The sequence below is a fragment of the Natator depressus genome, chromosome 3 (assembly GCF_965152275.1).
Source record: "Natator depressus isolate rNatDep1 chromosome 3, rNatDep2.hap1, whole genome shotgun sequence".
Lineage (NCBI taxonomy): Eukaryota > Metazoa > Chordata > Testudines > Cheloniidae > Natator > Natator depressus.
In genome coordinates, this window is record NC_134236.1 from 146,495,937 (window position 1) to 146,509,767 (window position 13,831).

Below are 13,831 nucleotides of genomic sequence, written 5' to 3' on the forward strand. Positions count from 1 at the left end.
TCATATTGCCTACAAAACAGAAAGAAAATGATGTTTTTTTTTTCTAATTAACAGCAGCCCTGCCTATGAAACAACTGTATTTGCATTGAAGCAAACTGATTTCCTCTGCTATATGAGAATAAAACTGATGAGTTAGGTTATTACACACTGGGGCTAATGTGGCCCACAATAAATCTAGCAGAAGTAACATTCAGAGAGTTTAGGTGGGATACACAGACACACTGGTGAGAGTCTGAACTTTCTTGCCTGGCCCTGGTAACCTGACATGGAATCCCCCATCAAATGACAGGGCTCACTAGCCACTATACTGGAGGATTCTGCTCAGAAATCAACATGCACATCCACCTTGAAACTGCATCATCTGCCCAGATTCTAAACCTTTGTTCCAAAGCTTTAGCTCGCAATTTCTACAAAGTGAAACTGATGATTTTTAGTGCAATCGAGCAAATGGACCAGTGGTGGAGCACAGTATTATTCAGTGACAGTTTTCAGGAGACTCCTAGGTAGCTCATAGAATGTAGTAAAATGCATCCATAAAATATATTTCTCCTCATAAAATATGGGCCTGAACCTTCTTCATTTGAATTCAATGGTAATCCTCATTGTCTTCAGTGAGGGCAGAGCAGGTGCATTATGGTATTTGTACAATAATATATACACTCGTGCATGCTTGTTTGTGTATATATATCCTTAGGGTTATTATATTATATGACACATAGTTGTTTTTTAAAGAATGATCATCACTTTGTCTAATATACTCTCTCCAGTCACGAAAGACTTCTGCATTTAGCAGCACCAGGGATATAAGGAAATCTGCTGCCTTGGTCTGGTCACAGATTCATGAGGTGTATTAATAGATAGGATTAGAAAATAAGAACAGGTCAGAGGGCTGCAAAGCTCTTTCTTGTCTCTTGAGATTTCCCTGTTTAGTTTCAGCCTCAGTGTGCTGCTTCCTAGAATGCAAGGAGCAGAAGTTTAAGAAAGCCAGAGACCATTTTCTTTTACTGGGCATTTGAGACTAAGCAGGGGGGGCGAAAGGACAACTTCTGGGTCACGGGCTTTGCCTGAAAATGTCTCTCCAATTTTCTCCACAGGCACCATGGAGGAACAACAACATCACCTTTCTGAACAAAGAGGCTCCTGTCTCAGAACAAGGAGAGACTATTATAGGCTTCTACCTACTGGCTTTAGGTATGTACTGTATCTCTGAATGGCTTATGAAATGAAACTCCTTTTAAGTTTGGACTAAAGTTCAAAGGGATTCCTATGGTGTTCATCCACAAATGAACAAGATATCATAAACTGCAATTTTTCTTCAGAAAGTTCTTTCAAAAAAAAAAAGGGGAGGTAGTGTTTTGTTTCATTTTATTTTATTTTAAATGCAAACATTTGTATTGGGGGCAAAAGGATATGATATTATAGTCCAAGTTATTCCTTTAACTAAGGTTCGTTTAAGATGTGGGTGAAAACAAAATATCTTGTGCAGAAAAATATGACATTACCTTGTTTTCTCAAAATATCTCAATGGCATTCAATTTGTGTTCTCTGCTTCTAGCTTCTGCTTATTGAAGTCCGTATTCAGATTGTGTTCATCAAATAGTTCAGCTTCTGAAACGAATACATTCAGTTAAATGAAATAGAATTCTATCATTGTATTTTAAATTTGTTTGTAAAATTCTTCCATCTAATATTTTATATACATTTAGAGGAAACTTTCTTGATCTGAGTCTATTAAAGATTCCTTTAAGTACTAAATTAATACTATCAGTAGTTACAATAATATGTGCATAAGTCTAAAAACTTGATATTCAGATTACATTGCAAAGCAGTTATTATACACTCAGATTAAAAATGATTGAAAAGGAACCTCGTATTAACTCACTTTGTTCCTAAGACTTTTTTTGATTAAGTACTGTATTGTAATTTACAGCAAACTGAGTGCAGGATGATGGTGAATTACCGTATCTGATGTTCTATAGGCAGAGTTTATGAAATTTCGAAGAATGTAGATGTACCAGTTGACAAAGAAAATCAAAATAGCCATTTATTATTCTGACTTCATATGAAACAATATCAAAAGGTAACTGTTTTCCAGAGAATGTCACGAGCACTTCTTAGCTTTGTATTGATTCTATCTAATCGAGCTATCTATGTTTATAAATGATAAAGAAATGAAACGGCATATAGAAGATGTTGCGGATAATGAGAACTCCATACCAATGTTAATGTACATAGAAATAGTTCCTGAGTACAACCATTGAGAAACAGGCTTTTAAATTAAATAATCACGCTACGTAAGCTTTTCTTTTTCTAAGCTTATCATGTGTTTCCCCCCGGTCCCACCAGCAGCTGCAAACCACCACCTGATACTTATAAAGGAAACCACACAGCCACGATGAAGGGGCTTGAAGGCCTTTCCTCATATCTATACGAGACTGGCATCTTTACCAACAAAAATAGCAGACATAATGCAGTTGGCGGTAAAGAATAAGACGGTCCAGAAAAAAGTTGGAAAAAAATGGCAGCCACTTTATGAGGAAGCTGAATAAAAATAATGTGGTCAAGAGGAAGTAGAGAGGTTCTGATTTATCCCAGACCTATGTGCACGCTTCCATACACGTGCCTGCAGCAGCCTAGAAAGCACACAGCACAATCAACTGCTGAATGAACCACACTAGAACAGGTTTCAGAGTAGCAGCCGTGTTAGTCTGTCTCCGCAAAAGGAAAAGGAGGACTCTCAGTTAGGGCTTGATCCTGTGTGTGTTGACGTCAATGACAAAACACACACTGACTTCAGTGGTTCAAAATCAGCTCTTAACTGATTAGCCCTGCTGAGAATGGGATACAGTGATTACTTGGTACCCACCAGACTCCTCCCCAGCAGTTTGATGCTGCAGGTTTCTCTAAAGAAATAAAAATGATACACTGAAGAATAATAAAAAGAGTTTTCCCTTTCTTTTACAAATATTCTCTTTTGGGAAATTTCTCAGTATGCTTAGAGCTGGTTGACATATTGGGACAAATCAATCCTTGATTTGTGAATCTGAAGGCTCTAGTACACTCACTGTTAACTTTAGTAGTGAATATATTCTGATTTGTTTTATTGCTGGAAAAGCTAGTAATTTCCCAAGCAGACATTATTCCTACTGATCCTGTGGACCACCTCAAAGTCTCACAAATGATTAGCTAGTAGGGACGATTGAAATTTTTCATTCAAAATATTTTTAAATGAAAAATGCCATTTTTGTTAAAACAGATATTTCTGAGGTAAATGTCAATTTCTGACTATTTTGGGGGGTTTGGGGTGGGGATGAGGTATACATAAAGCTGAACATTTCAGTTTTTTGGCCACAATGGTTTGTTTCTAGGATTGCTGAGAACCAAGAAATGCTGGTTTCAGTCAAAACCTGGAAATGTGTGAAGAAATTTTTTTGATGCCAATTAAAAAAAATGTATTCTGTTACTCTTTATTCCCTTAAAAACATTATTTCCTGGCCAGTTCTACTCGCTAGCATCTCATCCATGTGCATATTTAAACATTTTCACATTTCTAGTGCACTTCTATTATATATATTACAGGACCAATGAATTCTTATGTTTATTTGAAATTAGACAGAGGTACGAATCAACACACTACATTCAAACATTCCCAAGCTTTGGATTCAGAGCTACATTTCATCTAACTTCTTGCTTTAAGGCCTAAACTCTACTCATAACCAAGTTTCTCTATTGCTTTTTGCCCTGTACTTTTTAAAAATGTGGTCCTACTATGATAACTGACTCCTTAAATATGGCAGCAAAGGTTTCCATGTTTGTTAGCTCTCAATTGCTCCACTGCAGATACCCCACGTTTATAAGTAGAGAAGTTTCATAATTGCCAGCCCTATTCACTCTAGCTCAGATATAATCACCAGTAAAACTTGTCCAACTGAGGTGTCTTAGAGGTGTTGTTCAAGTGCAAATGATATGTACAATTTTCCATTTGGAACTTAATTATACATTCTGTTGATGATGTAACAAACAGGAGATACTCTACCTCACTTTCCCATAGCTGTATTGACTTTGTTCTGCAATGTTAACCGTAGTATTTATGTCAGTAAAGTCAGACGATACAAGTAATTCTACCCAGGAAGCAGGGCTGTGGTATAAGGAGGTGTTATTTTTTACATTGTCACTTTTTGCTCATAAGGGCTTTCAAGGAGCAAAGCTTGCTCTGGGAGGAAGATCATTCAGTGTATATATTATATTCAGGTGTCTGGCTTACAGCAGGCAGCCATAAGAGATCATCTGAATTAGCAATAACCCAGAACAAGTATCATGTTTATACAGAATATCCTGCTAATATGGTGCCTGTGAAAGACAGTTGTTGTACTTTGGCACCTGCTAAAGAAGATGTCCTACTCTCTTGAATCCTGAGATTTCAATAAAGTTTGTGGTTAATTATCCACATACATATTTGAGGGACTTCAGCACTCCAAATACTGTACTTAGGGACTCATTCTTTCTTCACAGGAGATATCACAATAGAGCTGGATGAATTATTTTCAACACATTTTTTTTCAAAAAGTGCATTTTTTGGTACTCTAGATCTACTTGCAAATTCAGGTAGAATTTGACAAATAGTTTTGGCTGAGGAAAAAACTGATTTTTTTTCAAATGAGTTCTAAACTTGACTTTTGTTTCAAAATGACATTTCAAATTCAAATGTGGCCAATTTTTTCAAGAAAACAAAACAAAACAAAAGGCTGAAAAATGCCTTAAAAAGACTGAATCAAAATGAAAAATTTGAAAAAAATAAATTTTCGGTCAACCAAAATCAGAAAAAAAATGAAAACCCCCAAAATTTCTTTGACCTGTCCTTCCCACAGAAAAACCCCTCAAACCAAAACAACTACACAAAAATTCAAACCCCAGAGAAAATTAACAAACAAACCAATTCCTGAAAATAGGACCAGAATATTGTGATCTTAAACATGAAAGGGTAGGGTGAAAAGCAGGTTAGAAACTTTTCGGATCTGGAATAGTTTTTAATGACAGCTCTGCCATTCCTATCCTAGATCATTTTTAAACAATGTGTTTTAATTTTACTTCTTGGGCAAACCTCTTCCAATATGTTTGTTTGTAAGCCGTCTCCTTCCTCAACAACAAAATCCAAACAAAAAGCAATCTATAGTCGTGGAAAAGCATAGTCAGAAAAAATAAAAATAATTGTGTTCTGACCTCTCGAAAGGACTACTTCCAAACACAAAAACAATGCCATTTAACCTATGATTGAAAAAAGCAGGGCTATAGCACTGTACCCTTAAATTGGCTTGGTCCTGTTTATACAGGCAAAACCGCAATAAATTACAATACAATTGGAGCATAACCTCATTCCATGGCATTCTTATAAATGTAGCATAGTCAGAACCATTATGAGCCACATGGGAGATTTTCTCTTCCTATTCCTGTTCCTTGAGTCAATGATTCATAAAGTCTCTCAGTGTATAAGGCCGTAGTCTACCTGATCAGAATTTTAGAGTAGCATTCCCTGTAACCTACAGTTTTGCCTCTTTCTTGTCATGAACAAAAAGGCATATTTAGTACACAATTCTTCTAGTGCATCAATGATTTGTCTTAATTCATGGCCTCTCCAAATTTAGCTACCCAATCCAATTTCTGCCCCAAACAGCAGGTCATTTGCCTCTGATAATAGTATTGTCAATTTTGCCAGCTGAGCCTGACACTTCACTTTTACTGTCTTTCCCCCACTAGTTCCAACTGGTGCGCTGTCTGTGTTTACAGTGCCATATTGATGGGTTGCAATTTGAATGTGCTAACTCTACTCCTACACAGTTTTTCATAAATAAGGGGACCGCAATAGTCCCAGTCTGGGTGTTGAGAAGTCTAAGGGCAGAGGAGGAGGTGTTCTGTTCTGGCTTGGCATGAAGACTGCCACCGGAAGATATGATAGCCAAGTGTGAAATCTGCTCCCAAGAGCTTGCAATCTAGGAAGCGTGAATATGTTGTTGTTTTTCTGATGTCTTTCAGGGACCCTGACAGTGTTCTCCTTTCTTTTCACAAATGCAATCTCATGTTTTTTCTTAAAAAAACAAACAAACAAACAAACCCACCATCTGTCCCAGCTCTGTTTCCAAGTTTGTTATGTCTGCAGTAAAGAGTTTATTTATTTATTTGTTTGTTAGCTTTTGTTTTATTATGCAGCTTGCTCCAGCAAAGAGCAATCTGAATCAGGATGTGTGATGAGTGTGACAGGATGTTCTGGTTTATTTCAATAAGAGCATCAACAAAACTCTTCCGCAGCAGATTGAGTTCAGTCAGTGAATGAAAGATAGCAGAAACATGACATCCTCAGAACAGATTGTCATTGCCAGAATAATGCTGACATCAAGTTATGAGCAGCTTCTGAGACCTGATTAATGCTTACTGGAGTGTCACATACATGGCAGCAAAAGTAAACTATTTTTAAAATGCTGCCATGTTGATCTAGGCTATCGTAAAATATTGGCCTTTTTGAAGATTCATATTTTCCAAGGCCAGAAGAGCATCTAGTCTGAACTCTTATATAGCACAGGCCATAGAAGTTCCTCAGAATAATTCCTAAAGCATATCTCTCAAGCATCCAATCTCAATTTAATTTGTCTAGCTTCAGCTTCCAGCCATTGGATTGTGTTACACCATTCTCTGCTAGACTGAAGAGTCCATTATTAAATATTTGTTCCCTATGTAGAGACTTATAGATTGTAATCAAGTCACCCCTTAACCTTCTCTTTAAGACAAATAGATTGAGCTCTTTGAATCTATCATTATAGGGCACGTTTTCTAATTCTTTAATCATTCTCTTGGCTCTTCTCTGAACTCTCTCCAATTTATCAACATCCTTCTTAAATTGTGGGCACCAGAAATGGACATCTTATTCCAGCAGTGGTTGCAGCAGTGCAAAATATAGAGGTAAAATAACCTCTACTCCTACTTGAGAGACCCCTGTTTGTACATCCTTTGATTGCATTAGCTCTTTTGGCCACAGTGTCACACTGGGAACTCATGGTCTGCTGATTATCCACCATGCCCCCCATATAAGATGGCCATACTGGGTCAGATCAATGGTCCATCTAGCCCAGTATCCTGTCTTCCGACAGGTGCTTCAGAGGGGATGAACAGAACCGGTAATCGTTAAGCGATCCATCCCCTGTCGCCCATTCTCAGCCTCTGGCAAACAATCTTTTTCAGAGTCACTGCTTCCCAGGATAGAGCCCCCTATCCTGTACGTGTAGCCTAAATTGTTTGTTCCTACATTTATATTTAGCCATATTAAAATACATGTTGTTTTCTTGTGCCTAGTTTTCCAGGAAATCTGAGTGCTCTGAATCAGTGATCTGTCCTCTTAATTATTTACCAGTTCCCCAGTTTTTTGTCATCTAAAAACTTTATCAGTGATGATTTCATGTTTTCTTCTAGATCATTGATAAAAATGTTAAATAGCATAGAGCCAAGAACTGAGCCCTATGTGACCGCACTGGAAATACACCTGTTCAAAGATGATTCTCTGTTTACAGTTACATGTTGAGAGCTACCAGTTAGCCAGTTTTTAATCCATTTAATGTATGCCTTGTTAATTTTATATCATTCTAGTTTTTTAATCAAAATGTTGTATGGTACCAAATCAAACTCTTTATAGAAGTCTAAGTATATTACGTCAACACTACTTTCATCAACTGTACTTGAAATCTCATCAAAAAAGGGTGTCAAGTTAGTTTGATGGGACCTATTTCCATAATCTCATGTTGATTTGCATTAATTACATTTTATCTTCCTTTAATTCTTTATTAATCAAGTCCCATATCAGCTGCTCCATTATCTTCCCTGGAATCAATGTCAGGCTAACAGGTCTATAATTTCCTGAGTCATTGTGTTTACCCTTCTAAAAAATTGACACATTAGCTTTCTTGCAGTCTTCTGGAACTTCTCCAGTGCTCCAAAACTTATTGAAAATTATGAGTTCCTTAGCTAGCTCTTTTAAAACTCTTGGATGTAAGTTATCTTAACCTGCTGATTTAAAAATGTGTAACTTTAGTAGCTCTGTTTGACATCCTCCTGAGAGACCGGCCATAGATTTCTCCTGATGTCACTTTGCTTCCTTTATCAATTTTCTACAGTTCCTAACTTCTGATTTATATTGATTACTAGCAAATTCCTCTTTATTTTCTCGCTCTTAGCCAGTTTCTGATCTATTGCAGAGCTTTGCCCCTCACTCCAGGACTCCTCTGTTTTTTTTAAGTAGCCTCTTGTGAGGGCATTTGTGAATGGCTTTTTGAAAGTTGAAATAAATTATGTCAACTGGTTCTCCTTTATCCACTATTTTATTGACTCACCACACGGGAATACAAGTACCTCTTAGTAGTTCATGCACCAAATGTTTCTTTCCAGGCTCTTTCCTCAAATGTGATCTATCCTGATACATGTGCCGTCTGCAAAGCAATTGGGGGGAACTCCCCCCAATGTCACTGATGGTGAAGCCCTTGCTTTTCTTTTTCACTATATTGCATTTTGTCCTTTATTGATCCTCTTCTAAATTGTTTTGTAAATTAAACTATTTGTATTGGTTTATGTACATAATAGTCTGTGACTTTAAAAAGGCACATCAATGATGATACAGGGTTCAGTGTTGCATGCTCAATGGTCTGGTAATGTATACAATTTTAACAGATCCTTGGTAGCGGGAATTCTTTGCTGTTACATGCAGAAACACCAGATGGCGCTTGTTTCTGGAGTATTTTTATGAGGGTGTCACTGCTTGCCTTAGAATTTGATGGAATTAGAATAACTTCCCTTCAGTTTGTTGCTCAGTACATTAACACATTCAAATCGCAAGCCACTTCACACATCTCAAGTGTTCGACGCAGCAGAGAAAGCTTGTCTGCTTGCTTCTAGTAAAATCAACTCCCTCCGCCTGTGGCTGTGCCATACACAAGGTTGCTCTGTAATTTCACTCACCAAGAAGTGTCTGCATTTATTATAAAGTACCCCCATTACGCTCTCTCACACTATCATGCTCCAGGTTTCTCTCTAGTTTCAAATCTGAGAAAAGTCTGTGTTTCTTCATGGGAACAGATCTCTTCCTCTCTCTCATTTAACTTCTCTTTTAACTGAAAATTCTCCTAATTCGCTGTGCTACAGAGGTAGTTCTGTATATTCCCAGCAAATGCACTGTGTGCAAATGAAATTTAAATATTAATAGATTTTAAGGAAAACCCACCCATCCTCTCCAGTGCTATGGCAGCCTTTTAGCATAATGACTTTATGAACCACAGTTCAGGAACCTCTGTTCTGTAACATTTAAACATTCTCTATCAATTTGTATGTATACGGAAGTAATGAGTTACAAATCAAGGGCCAAATTCTACTCTTATTGAATTTGTGTCAGTCCAAAGTAATTCCATTGACTCACTCCGGTCTTCGGCTGCCCAGTGCTCTGGTGAATTCTGTGTTGTTGTGGAAGATACTTGTTAATTTTGCCCTTTATGGATTGATGGCCCAAGCTGGTTAGCATTTTGGATCAAAGTAATAGGAAATCCTTTTTTGCCTCAGGAGTATCTTCCAAGTTAACGTGTCCTGACTTTAAATTGTTCATGCCATTAGTGAGATTTCTCAATTAACACTGCAGAGCTAGACAGCTTTCTACAAGCCTTTAGGAAGATAGTCTGTCCCCTCATGTCCTTAATGTATTGATTCCCCACTTTGGGGGCGATTAGTGAGACTATTTAGGGATATTCTATAGCCCCTCTGCCCAAAAATTTCTTCAGAGCTCCATTTAGCAGTAAGCCTCCTAATACACAGATGGGTCCCATCTGCTGGCTGAATCTAATGTTGAGGGGTTTGATAAATCCTCTTTTGGAGCCTATGTAGGCAGTTTCTCAAGATTTTAACCCTTAAAACTGTTTCAAATAGCAATTGTCTGTGCTAACCAGGTTTCTGAGATGGCAGCCCTTGCTTTACAGAACCTATTTTTAATTTTCCATAAGGTCAATGACGTTCCATGCAACTTGTGCCTGTGTGCTTTGAACCTGATCCCAAGCCTATTGAAACCAATGGAAAGACTCCTGCTGACTTCCTATAAGCTTTGGATCAGGCCCTTTGGTCCAGACTTAAAACCATTACGCTGTTCATTGTTGCAAAGTCTAAGGCCTAGATGCTCAGAGGTATCTAGGCAGCTAGCTCCCATTGATTCCAATGAGAACTAGGTGCCTAAATACATTTGAGGAGCTGGGCCTAAGTGATTTAGGGCTTATATACATGGGGACATCCAGGAAAGTTAATCTGAATTAACTAAAGGTGTGAATTGAAACCACATTAAACCTCCAGAGCATCATACAGAATTAAAGTGGCCTTAATTTGGTTTTGTTTCATTTGCTTCCAAAGTGAATTAAACGAAACCAAATTAAGACAAATTTAATTCTGATTAACAGCATCCACACAAGGATTTAATGTGGTTTAACTAACCTACTTCAAATTCACACCTTTAATTAATTAGAATTAACTTTTCTCCATGTCCCCATGTAGACAAGTCCTTAAATTTTCAAAAATGGCTTGGAATTTAGGAGCCTAAGTCAATGGGACATATGCTCCTAAGTGTTCCTAAGTGAAAATGAGTCTTAGCCATCTAAATCACTTAGGCCAGATTTTGGAAAATATTTAGGCACCTGACTCACAGGAGATAGACACCTAAGTACCTTTAAAAATCTGGGATTTAGGCCTTGCAACACTGAGAGGAGCAATGCCTACATGCCTTTAAAAATCATGGTCTCTGTGCACAAGTGCCTGACTGATTTTTCACCAGATTCATAATTCCCTTCCTACCTTATGCTCTCCTCTTCCAACAAGACTGATGGCTGCTAGACATCACCACACCTTCAATATCAGAGGGGACACACAATTCTATCTAACCAGAAAACAGGGCTTTCCAGTTTCTGAGGGCTTGTTCATTTATTTGAGGTTGAAAGATAGGACACAAGGCCTTAAGAATATTATCTTCAAATGGATTAAAATGCGGCTTCCAGAACAGTATTCCAATCAGTATGCTTTGTCACAAGGAGATCACAGACTGTTCCATGAGAAGCAATTCCATCTTGCCAACTGAAAAGGGCAGCGGTTCTCTAGAACTGACTGGCAAAGCTGCTATGTAGTCATCTGCACACACTTTTACTAGCCATTATCAGGCAGATGGATATGGCATGCCTCTACAGCTGTAGCTTTTGGTAGAATTGTTCTCGTCTCTGTACTGGGAATGCTTTATGGATCCCATCTATTTAGAGACTTAATTTTTCTTTACCTGTGTATGGTTGTTCTTCAGTGGACAAGTGCATTGTTGCTATTCAGTTTTATTACCAGTTTCAGTGGTAGCCCTGTTAGTCTGTATCAGCAAAAAAAACGAGGAGTCCTTGTGGCACCTTAGAGACTAATAAATTTGCCACAAGGACTCCTCGTTTTTTTTTTTCTCTTACCAGTGTTATTCAGAAGAAGGAAATTAAAAAGTGAAATGCACCTGGTTACTCAAGGAGTAAAAATGTTCGGGTTTGTTTGTTTTTAATGAAATAACCTGCCATTGTACTGTCCATCAATGTATGGGCGTCATGCATTTATATACCACACTGTTTCCTGATTTTTTGTTGTTTGTTTGTTTTTAATCTGACTTTCCATTTATTTTTCAGGATGGATGTCTTGGTTTGGAAACAGCATTGTGATTTTTGTACTCTATAAGCAGAGAGCTGTCCTGCAGCCCACGGATTATCTTACATTTAATCTTGCTGTATCAGACGCAAGTGTGTCTGTGTTTGGTTATTCCCGGGGGATCATTGCAATCTTCAATGTCTTTAGAGATGATGGATTTCTCATCACATCGATATGGACATGCCAGGTAGGAATGCATTATGTGGTGAATTATTTAATTAGACAAAATCAGTAGTGCTATTTCTGCATGTGTGCTGTTTATAAATAACCAGTCAGGGTTATAAGAGTGAAAATTAGTGGTGAATGACTTCCAATGGATCATAGTTCTGGTCTGGTTCAGAAAAGCATCCAAAAATGTGGGTGTTTCTCTGGATTTACCAGCCATGACCAGTTCCAAGTGATTTTCCACCCCAGAAATCCCTTTACCCAATAAACTCCTGAGACTACACTTAATGTTGTACTGCTCCTTATAGGTTCATTGTTAATTGCTATTGCTTATATTGCAGTAGTAGTGCCTAGAGGCCTCAGCCAGGATCTGTGCCCTGTTGTATTCGGCACTCTTCACTCATGCAATGAAAAGGTGGTCCCTGCTCCACAGAGCTAACAATCTAGCTTCCTCCAGCATCTTCGGGGGTAATCAAGTGGGCTTGCATATTGCTACCCAGTACCTTTCGTTGTTGGGAATATTTGTGAAGCCCCGTGTTTACATTTTTTGTCTATTTTAACATCTTACAGTGCCAAGTTTATTGAACAGGTTGGGTAGGAGCTGCTCCAGTTGCAACTTGATTTCCCAGATGTCTTTGTTCCCTTCCAGTCTGATGATTTGTTGGTATAGAAAGAATCTTGTTACCTATGGTTAATGGTCTCTTTCTATTGGTAGCCATTGGTAAGGGGTCCTTGCTGATTTTGTTATAACTATCAGCAGCCTTCGATACCATTGACCATGAGGTTTTATTGACTCGCTCATGAGACTTTACTGGACTGGCTTGAATAGCCCTTTTACTGTGTTTATTGTTCTCTGGGAGGTGCCAAATAATGGTAATGAGTACCTGTCGTCTTCCCATAGGGTCCTCAAATACAAGTTTCCATTTGCTCAGGAAAATAGTGAAACATTTTGTGTGATGGCTGCCATTTTTGCAGATACAAGGGACCTCCAGAGCTAAAAGCATGAGTCTCTACCGCTTGAGATAAAGAGCCAGGTTTTTCAGCTGAGGCCAGACTCTGATCCTCCGCAACAGAGGGAGACATGTAACATATAGTGACCAATGGGTTACACATATACTGGATTTCAATATGTGAAGGACACTCAGATCTTCATGTGCTTTACACTGAACCCAGATACTGAAATCTCTTTGTTTTCACAATGTCTAACAGAAGTACAAATGTAACTAGTAGCCACTTGGTTTAGGCTCAGTCCTTATAAGATGGCTGCAGTGGTGAAGGTATACTGTCTGGGAGTCATTGCTGCTCTTGCATGTCCAGGTGACAGTCGTGGCATTTAGTAATTTTTTTTTCATTTATGTCTGGCCCAGGGGTTTTTGGCTCGTCTTTTATCATGCAGACCTTGCCACAGTATTCCACACCTTTGTAACCTCTAACTACCAGAAGCTGGGAGTGGAAGATGGGATTGATTATTTCATAATTGCCCTGTGCTGTACACTCCCCTGGAAGTTCTGGTATGCACCACTTCTGGAAACAGGATATTGGACAGGATACAGGAAACCAGGGACAGTTTACAGGGATCATGGTCTGACCCACTATGGCCTTTCTTATGTTCTTAAGGCTGTATTACTGCCATGTGCTTGACTTTGGGCTACCCTTGAAAAACAACTGGAAGCTTCAGCTTTGCACCACTTGAGTGGAGCAAGTTTCATTCTTCTAGAAAAGTCACTAGGTTGTCTCTTCCACCATTTGGGAGACCAACGATTCTAACATTGCTCAGATTTAATTTTTAATAGTTCAATTTTATTTAGCATCATTTCAATGCTATTAATAATGTTAGAAAGTTCAGCCTACCAACTCTGCTTTTCTCCAGCTCTTGGAGGTCCTGGCCAAGTTATTCATTAAGGGCTGATCTACACTAAAGATGCAAGTTGACCTAAGT

General features: G+C 38.3%; 1 protein-coding gene across 1 annotated transcript in view; it reads left to right on the forward strand.

Annotated features, from left to right (window-relative positions):
• Positions 1–1,036: 1,036 nt before the first annotated feature.
• Positions 1,037–13,831, forward strand: part of LOC141985152 (visual pigment-like receptor peropsin) — a 47,893-nt gene continuing 35,098 nt past the window's right edge. The window contains exons 1-2 of the mRNA XM_074948995.1: positions 1,037–1,191; positions 11,709–11,914. Of these exons, the coding sequence (XP_074805096.1) occupies positions 1,071–1,191; positions 11,709–11,914 (327 nt within the window). The 5' untranslated portion in view covers positions 1,037–1,070. The remainder of the gene's footprint in view (positions 1,192–11,708; positions 11,915–13,831) is intronic.